General features: G+C 43.6%; 3 protein-coding genes across 3 annotated transcripts; 1 reads left to right on the forward strand and 2 right to left on the reverse strand.

Annotated features, from left to right (window-relative positions):
- Positions 1 to 1,119: 1,119 nt before the first annotated feature.
- On the forward strand, positions 1,120 to 4,830 carry LOC109159949. The gene is made up of 6 exons (XM_019308062.1): positions 1,120 to 1,132; positions 1,225 to 1,405; positions 1,499 to 1,615; positions 1,723 to 1,860; positions 1,973 to 2,024; positions 4,553 to 4,830. Coding segments are annotated over exons 1-6 (768 nt in total). The 5' UTR covers positions 1,120 to 1,130.
- Positions 4,831 to 5,763: 933 nt separating this feature from the next.
- LOC109159950 (protein FAR-RED ELONGATED HYPOCOTYL 3-like) lies at positions 5,764 to 6,615 on the reverse strand. Its single transcript, XM_019308063.1, has one exon. The coding sequence runs from the start codon at positions 6,613 to 6,615 to the stop codon at positions 5,764 to 5,766; it is 852 nt and encodes a 283-aa protein (XP_019163608.1).
- Positions 6,616 to 6,847: 232 nt separating this feature from the next.
- Positions 6,848 to 8,145, reverse strand: LOC109159951 (protein FAR1-RELATED SEQUENCE 5-like). Its single transcript, XM_019308064.1, has 2 exons — positions 7,370 to 8,145; positions 6,848 to 7,166 (listed from the first exon to the last, which is right to left on the reverse strand). The coding sequence occupies exons 1-2, from the start codon at positions 8,143 to 8,145 to the stop codon at positions 6,848 to 6,850; spliced, it is 1,095 nt and encodes a 364-aa protein (XP_019163609.1).
- Between the last annotated feature and the right edge of the window lie 686 nt (positions 8,146 to 8,831).

Genomic DNA, 8,831 nt, shown 5'->3' on the forward strand with positions numbered 1-8,831 from the left:
GTTCTGTTTTACTTGCACACTAAATTTTTTTGGTTGGCAGTGTGGTACTTTGCTTATTTATGGGGTACCTATTTTGATCGTGCTAGACGTTTGAATGTGTGGTTGGTGAGGCTGCTGCTGCTGCTGCTTTGGCTAGTTCGGCTGATAGCTTGGCCCAGTTTTTCAAGATGGCGCGTGCTAGGGCGGCGGATGGGGAGGTTTGTCGTCGTTTGTATGGTCCTATGCAGCGCCGGCTGCGGGATTTGGATGCTGATTTCCAGGAGATTTCTGAGGGGTTTGGCGTGAATGAAATTCCTTCCTTTAGCCTTGGTTTAACGCAGGATGGTGCGGCGGTGGGTGATGGTGGTCGTGGTGCATCTGGGGGGCACAGGCGTGAGTCTTCCCCGTCTCTTAGGGATGGGGTAAGCTTGTTGGTGTTGTGTGCTGGGTTGGGGGCTGCGATCAAGTAGGCTGGGTATGCTGGGCGTGGTGTTACAGGCGATGTTGGTGCGGGGGTAGGTGTGGGTGGTCACGCTATGCCGGAGTCTCGAGAGGCTACTGCTGTTGTTGAGGTTGGTTCTTTAACTTTGTTGTTTTTTTGGCAGTGATTAATTTTGGGTCTCGATACTGTGTGCTAGTATATATATGTTGTCGTGTTTGGTAGTGTGATGATGATGATGGTGCGTGTGGTGGTCATGCTGTGGGGTCTGGTTCGGATGGTGCTCGTACGCCAGACACTCCGGGGTTTTCTACGCCGGCGGAGGTTTGAGTTGCTTATGTTTTGTAGAAATTTTGTTTCTATATTTTAGTGGGTGTGCTAGCGTACTGTTATACATGTGTGTGCCTGTATTTCGGGTGTAGTGTGCTGGATGTGTGCTTCCAGTTAAGTCTTGCATGCCTGTTTTTTTATTTTGCAGGAGTGTGGTGGTGGTGTTGTTCCCCGCGGTCCTACGTTGTCGGGTGGGGCTGTGTGTGCGGCCCCGGTTAAAGCTGTTCGTCCTAGTAAGTATCTTGCGACTGATATTCCGGTGGTTGCCACTCGCCTTCAGTATGAGCCGTCCAGCGTCAGTGATCGTATTACATTTTCTGTTCCCGATGCCCCCGAAGATGCTTTGATCGTTAATTGGTTGCTTGGGGGCTCGGCCGCTGACATGTCAGTATAGTGGTTTCGTTTCTTTGTGGTGTTCCCATTTTTTTTTTTTGTTTGTTTTAGTTGGTGACAGTTTGGTGTGGTGTTTGTTTTAGGGGCCGTACTATATTTTCAGCTGGGGTTAGGTCTGCGACGTGGGAGAATTTTCTGTCACTGACTCCAGGTTCACAGGTTGATGTTGCGGTTATAGATGCCTGGGCTGCTGTGCTCAATTTTTTGGAGCATTCTAAGCCTCGGTCGGCCCCGTCTCGCCATTTTGCTTCGACGTTCACAACGGTTAGTTTTAGTTGCTTCAATTTTTTTTTTTGTTGAGTTATTTTGTTTAGTCTTTAATTGATTTGTTTGTGCATTGTTGGTGGGGTGTGTTAGCTCACGACTGTGGTTGATACTTCCCGTGGATGGGAGCAAAGGGTCGTGTGGTTCCGTGAGAGGTTAATGATGGACCTCCGGGCATCTCCGTATGAGAATATTACGGCGATTGACATGGTATGGTTGTCATTTTTTGGTCAGTCTTACTTTGTGTTGGTGTGCATGGTTGTCTGTTTTGGGTGCACAATCAGTCCCATGTATATTTTATTGTTTTGTGTGTGCAGATTTTTTTCCCAATTCTACGCTGTGGTCACTATTTTCTGTTGTGCTTTGATTTTGTCCGGGGTCGGTATGAGATCATTGATAATGACTCTTATCCCACTGCGAAGGTTGACAAGTATGGTGGCTGTGTTGATGTGTTGGTTAGTGTTCTGTCCATTGATTCCAATTCCTTTTTTTTTTTTTGTAAAGATTTTTGTATCCTTTTGGTCTTTTCTGATTTTCTGATTTCTGCCATGTGTTTTCCAATTGTAGAAGGCAATTCTATTTGAGTTCTTTGAGGCTATTTCTCCTTCGAGGGCAACAGTTTTCTAACACCCCGTGTTACGGCCTTCAATCCTGGATTAATTATTTAATTACTCCCGCTAATAATAATTAAATATGATTTAATTATGTTAGGTTTCCCTTTAATTAATTAATAGGGTCCACCATGAACCGTGGACCCTTGCCTAAATTAGAGGCTTAAGCCTATTAGGAATAAAGAAAGTAAACCTTTTACTATTCAGATCCTAATTAGGAATCCTAGACCTAGTTATCTATCAGGAATAAAGGAAGTAGGCCTTTTACTATTCAGATTGTGATTAGGATCCGCTTAATTAATATGGTCCAATGTGGATCATGGACCCTTATCCCTAAAGCAAGTCCCTACGTCCTATAAGGAATAGAATTAGTAAACCCATACCATTCAGACCCTAATTAGGAGTCTTAAATATATAAATAGGGAACTTAGGAGGCACCAGAATTCCCACCACAATAATCTCTCACCACCCAAAGAGTTCCAAGAAGTCCCCTAGGAGAAATCAATAAAGCAAGAAAGCTTAAAGAAAGATCCTTCATAGCCAAGGAATTAATTAAGGCTAAGAGGTAACCCATGTCTCAACAAAACCTATTTTCATAGCTATGATTTCCCCATAGGGTTTCCCCCATATAATTGTGAATGGCGATTTATGATGATTATTATTGGTATTGATATAATGATTCCATGAGGAATCTTGATAATCTTGATATTGGGAGTTTCTTGATAAATATGATGTTCTTGATAATTAATTGGGATTCTTGATGATTATGTATTGTTCTTGGCAATTATGGTGTTCTTGATGATTGATTGGTATCCTTGGTGATTATGTGTTGTTCTTACCGAATCTTGCAATTAGAAGACGAATCGTATTCTTGTTGATATAAAAGTGATTAGAACCCTAGGTTGTATCGTGTGATATTACTCTTGGATTATCGGGTGGGAAATTGCATGTTTGGGAGTTGATTACGTTTAGAAAAGCATGATAGGATATGTGCCGTTCGTTTCTCGTATTTGATCCGTTAATTGTCTACGTGTTGCCGTTAATTACGTTGTAAAGTGTCTAAGCATGGTTTCGGGTTCCACAACGGTTCCCGGGGCGAAAAGTGATGAAAAGAGTCAGTGGGGGTAGGTGGAGGGTAGGGGACCCGCCACCTACCCGCGGCTTCTCGGGCAGCTCCGGCAGCGGGCAGCTGCCCGCCGGGCACCCGCTGCCCGGAATAGTGACAGCCGGCGGGTGGACCCCCACCCACCGGCTTCCCGCTGGAAATTATCCCACTTCGGGATCCCGGCTTCCCCGTTTGATGTTTCCCCGATCCCCGTGGTGTCCCAACGGACCCCGTTTGTCGTGCCTATGTCTAGTTTGATATTTCGGGTACCGTTCGTAGGTTTATGAGTCTAATATATTGCATGCTAGTTGAATTGGTATCCCGTTGACCTAGGTGGAGGAAGTATGATCCCCTTAGGACTATTCTTAGTATGTGATGGATCACGCTTAGGTTTCGTTATACGTTTTATCCCCTTCCCAATGTGTAATGTGGGTTGCATGTGCTTGCTATGTGTTATGTGTGTGTGTTACCCCAATTCGGTTGCGATCGGATTGGTTATCCTGAGCTGCGGTTCAGAAGCTGGCTGCGGTCAGATTGGTATTCCTGGCTGCGGTCAGATAACATTCTCTTGGGCTGCGGTCCACCGTTTGGTTGCGATCAAACGTTTCTATACGAGCTGCGGTTCGTCCTTTTTCCTGGCTGCGGTCAGATGACACTCTCTTGGGCTGCGGTCCACTGTTTGGTTGCGATCAAACATTATGATGAGCTGCGGTTCATCGGTCGGTTGCGATCGACCTCCCCGTGTTGCGATACGGGGCATGGTGCTGCGGGGCTGTGTCAGAGCTATATGCGCTGACCCTCATGTATGGGCATGCGATCGGTCCCGTGGCGCCAACAATGTGCGTTATGTGTTGTGATATAGACGAGTTGTGACTATGAGTGCCTCGGGATGTGACTATGGGTTTCATTTTGGGGATTGTCTATGATGGGTTATGATTACTGCTTATGCTTTGCCTTATTTGCCTTATCTATTATGAACTGCTTATGACCGTTATAACTGTTGCTTGTGTCTGGCCTTATCTGTCGAGTCATTCCCGGTTTTAAAGCTAGAGTTCGTAGGATATATCTTCATGCTCAAAATGGTTTTCGTATATCTATATATATATTACTATATGTATTGTATTTCAACGCGTTGGAGTGGGTTACCAGCATCTCTCGCTGAACAGATATATTTGGCTTTCAGGCACAGGAGATTAAGTCACTGGAGCGCGCTAGAACTTAGAGTGTAGAAGTAGATAGTTTCCTTTGGCCTGCGTGCCACGTTTATGTAATTACGTTTTGAGGATATTAGTTAGTTAGCCTGTGCACTTGGGTTCTCTAACCCAGGTGTGGCATAGCACCCCGTACGCTTGTAATTATATCTTGGGATTTAATAAGATTCTATCTTTATTATAAGTTTTAAAAAGTCTTGAAAATCTGGGGTGTTACAAGTTTGTGCTGGAGCTGTATCCAAGCGTTTGCAAATGGGATGGCGTGATTCGAAGAATAAGATCAATTGTGGCATTTTTTTGATGCGGCACATGGAGACTTATGTTGGCCAGCGGGTTCGTGATTGGGAGTGTGGCTTGGTTAAGGGTGACTATACAGTGCTGCACAAGTTACGGTTGCGGTATATGAATGAGCTGGTCACGTCGCAGTGTAATGTGATGAGGGAAGACAACCTTGCTCGTGCTTACCAGTCGATATTAGTTCAACCCCCGTCCACTTAGTGTTGTTCTTTTACTTTTATTATGTTGTGTACCTTTTTGGGGTGCTTGTAGTGCGCACACTTTGGATGCATACTGTGCTCACGATGGTTTTTGTTGCCACTTGTGCTGGGCGCACCCTTTTTGCTATTAGTTTTAGTTCGTGAATGGTTTAGTTGTATTATGCTTTCAACGTTTTTATAGTCCAATTGTTTTTTTTGGGTATGCTTATTTGGTTGCAACAGTAGTTGGGTGTGTGTAGTTCGTTGGTTTTTATCGCTGTCTTTGTATTTCTGCGGTGGTACGGGTTTGATCAAACAGGATCTAGCAATATGTAATATTGATTCCTCTTTTTTGGTTCTTTGCGTATGTAATATGAAATGAAGGTCAACAAAAATAGAGTAGGACTGAAGGTTCACGGCTCTAAGTTAACGTTTGTGCGCGGTGTACGTACAGGTGTGCGTAGTTGGGTTATGTGCGCGCTCTGTGGTTATTTGTGTGCTTGGTGTGGGGTTTTTTTTTTAAAGAAAACTTCTCGTGTATATATAGTGTGCTCTACTCGCGGATTCAAATCTTGTATTGTTTGTGCCGTTAGTTTGCAATATTTTTGTTTGTGTGCACGTTGTACTTTGTTTTGTGGGCGTTGGGGTTTTTTGGGTTTTGTTGTTTTTGTTTTTGTTTTTGGATTTTTTTTTTAAACATTTGCGCGCGTCTAATTCGGTGGGTGTCGCGGCTTACGGCTTGTTGTGCGCGTACGCGGTGTCCTTTGTGCTTGTATGTGTTTATATTTGTGCCCGTGTGTGTTTACCTGTGCGCGCCCATCTAAATGTAGGTAGTTCAGGTTTGTTGTACTAATATCAATTTTTGCTTCATATAAGTACGTAATTTCGGTTCGTAAATGTAAACATAATGACAATATTTCATGGGTTGTTGAATTGAACTGTTACAAACTTCGTCTTATGCTAGTTTATTCGGACAGGTGCGACTGTTGTGCCCGGGGAGATCGCATATGTTGCATGTTCTTTCTTTTTTCTTTTGGTTGTTCGTGGTGGCTTTCTCTCTGTTGCTTTTGAATCTCTTCCCACTCCCTTTGTTTTTTGCAACTTGGGGTGGTTTTATTTGTATGTCGGTTGGTCTGCTTGTTCCGACTAGTCTTTCAAACACAGTTTCGTTGTTGGCGTGCTCTTGTGTTTGTTGCCTCTCGTTTTCCAGGTCTTTTTTGAGTTGTTGCAATGTTGCCAACATTTTGTCCATCTTGTCTGGCCAACCATTCACTAATCCCATGCAGTTGTAGAATTCATTCCATAGTTGATTTGCAACTTTTGTTGTTTCAGTTGCCTTGGGAATTGTTGTTCTTTTTGCCCATGGGACGTCGTATAATGGCTGTGCACATGCGTCTCGTGTCCACCGTGGGACAATATACTTTTGTGGGATTGTTTCATACCCCCGTGCCTTCATCACTTGTATCACATGTTTGCATAGTATACCGACACGGTTGAAGTGCTTGCATGCACACTCTATTTGCTCCGTGCTTGGGATTTCGGTCACTTCAAATAATTTTCCACCTGTTTCTTCAACTTGATAAGTCCATATATCACCTACGTTATTTCTGTTGGTGATGTGGCATCTGAAACTTGCATCCCATACCTCTTGTTGGAATTCATAGAACATGTTTATGGTGTAAACTCTAGCAGCGTGCTTCTCAATACTCAAAGGGGTTTTAGTTTCAGGGTACGAACCTTCATTTTCTGTGTTGAGTTTTGATTGTTTGTGCCTCTGTTCTCCAATTGCACTATTGTATTGTGCCATGAATTCTACCAAGCTGCAGTGGTGGTTTGTAAATTTACCAAAGTAGTTGTTTTCTGATTCTGACCGTGATGGTCCTTAGCAGACCTCCCATTAGTATGTCGTTGAAGTATGCAGGTATCCACGATGGACGTGCCTCGTAAAGTTGGGTAACCCACCGGTGGTCTTCAAGATTGTAGTCTTTCATTAGTGTTGTCCATCTCCTCTCGAATTCATCTACTGTTAATGTGTCATCTCATACGGTGTTATTTAGTTTCTTTTTGAAGTCTGTGTTGTGCCACAATGCAACCCCTACTTTTTCCCCAACCTTTGCCATGATGTGCCACATGCAGAATCTGTGCCTTGTGGTTGGCATAATTTGTGGTATGACTATTTTTAGTGCTGGATCCTGGTCAGTTGTAGCACATCTGGGGGTGTATTCCATTGCAGTCTTGAATTTCATGACTAGCCACTCGTATGACTCTACATCTTCTTTTGCAATCAAACCTGCCCCAAATGTTATGCACCTTTTGTGGTTATCCACCCCTGTGAAAGGGACGAACACTAACTTGTACCTGCAATATAAGCACGGTTTTAATTATTATTAAGCACAGTGTTTGTAATCTGATGTATAGTATACAGTACGATGCTGCGCACGCTTATTTTCAGCGTCGCGCACGTGATTTTTTAAGCCATGTCCAGGCCCTTGCGCGCACGCCGTTTACACAGCGCGTGCACAGTTTCCGGTTTAAAATTTTAAACCTAATACGAGTTATACCTATTTGTACTGTAAGTGGCGTCAAATGACAGTACATCTCCATAATATGCATAGTTCTTCCAGCATTCTGCGTCCGCCCAAAATAACCTTGTTAATTTAGCGTCTTCGTCTATGTCGAAATCGAAATAGAAGTCCGGGTTGTCCTCTTTTCTTTTGTACATGTCTTCTATCACCATTTGGGCATCAGCCTCAGCTATGTAGGCCAATAGGTCTCGTCTGAAATTGCAGAAGTCAATGCATGTGGCTCCTACATCTGTGAAATTGCCCACCATCTCTTTGAACAGTCTGAAAGCCTTTGTGGGACCGATGTTTGCCTTTGCACAGTGCGTCAAGAAGGTTTTGTGGCCGATGTCAAGTTGCCTATTCATCTTTAAAAAAGGTTTGGCCGCATCTGAGCATAGACAGTGGGTATGTCGCAGCTGGATTGCGTGTACTTTATATCCGCCCTTGTCACACCTTGTCATTACCATACGTGCCTTACAGCCTATCCTGGTGGACACTCTCCTCCGTCTCTGTTTTTCTTTTGAGCTATTATTGGGTTCCTTCCGTTCGGCCTTATAACCCTCGCGCGAGCACAACAAGTATTTTATTGACACTTGCCCGAATCGATTTCTACGCTTTGTTCCATGTCTAACATCAAATCCGGCTTCCTTAGCATATTCCTCGTAGAATTCAATTCCGTTTTCAAGTGTTTCGAATTGCTGTCCTGCGAACGGTGTTTTGTCTTTTGGTGTGGGTGGTGTCCAGTATTTTGAACCATCTTTGTGTATTTCCATTTCACATTCAATTACGTTGTGCGCACATTGGTCTGCACCTATTCAAGATAACAATTAAATATTTCAGGGTCGTCAAATAATGAATGTTGTGCTGCAGTGCGTAATTGTGTGTGCTTTTTTTTTGTTGTTTTTTTCCTATTTTCCTGTGTTCTGGTGTGCCCGGCTCTACGTTTTAGTGTGCTCGCGTATATGAATGTGGGCAGTGGTTTTTATAAGCGTGTGTTCAGTGAATGTTTAATTGCTTCAATGACTTTCGTACAGCCATATGTTGGTGTTCATATTTCCTCATGAATGTCTCTACACCTATTTATCTGCCCAAGCCTAAATTTCCTTATGTTTTTTCTAAGCTTATGTTTAACTAATGATGGACTATACGTGCATGTGACTATATGGTTGTGTGCTCGGTTCTGCAGATTATTCCCCCCATCGCCCGGATCACAGATTCCCATTATTGGTGTTTGTACTTGGTGTTCCCCCCCGTGTGTAAACAAATTCGCACAGTAATACGCTATTTTCAATAAATTCGGTTATGCAAATTCTTTTCAATCACTACGCACGGTGTGTTCTACGGTGCTCATAAATGGTTAACGATGCTTACCTGGGAATGGTGGTTGCGTGTTCTCCATGGTCGCCGGTGGGAGATGATGTTCGCCGACGTTTTTGCCTCACAATACGGTGATCTGGGC

This window comes from Ipomoea nil, unplaced genomic scaffold (genome assembly GCF_001879475.1).
Source record: "Ipomoea nil cultivar Tokyo-kokei standard unplaced genomic scaffold, Asagao_1.1 scaffold2845, whole genome shotgun sequence".
Taxonomy (NCBI): domain Eukaryota; kingdom Viridiplantae; phylum Streptophyta; class Magnoliopsida; order Solanales; family Convolvulaceae; genus Ipomoea; species Ipomoea nil.

Bases quoted from the DNA above. Each gene is read 5' to 3' on its own strand.
- LOC109159949 (XM_019308062.1), top strand. The intron at 1,406-1,498 runs GTTAGTTTTAGT...GGGGTGTGTTAG, and splicing joins TTGCTTCGACGTTCACAACG to CTCACGACTGTGGTTGATAC. The intron at 2,025-4,552 runs TTTTCTAACACC...GGGTGTTACAAG, and splicing joins TTCTCCTTCGAGGGCAACAG to TTTGTGCTGGAGCTGTATCC.
- LOC109159950 (XM_019308063.1), bottom strand. From the start codon at position 6,615: ATGGCACAATACAATAGTGCAATTGGAGAACAGAGGCACAAACAATCA.
- LOC109159951 (XM_019308064.1), bottom strand. From the start codon at position 8,145: ATGGAAATACACAAAGATGGTTCAAAATACTGGACACCACCCACACCA. The intron at 7,167-7,369 runs GTATAACTCGTA...CTTATATTGCAG, and splicing joins GCCACTTACAGTACAAATAG to GTACAAGTTAGTGTTCGTCC.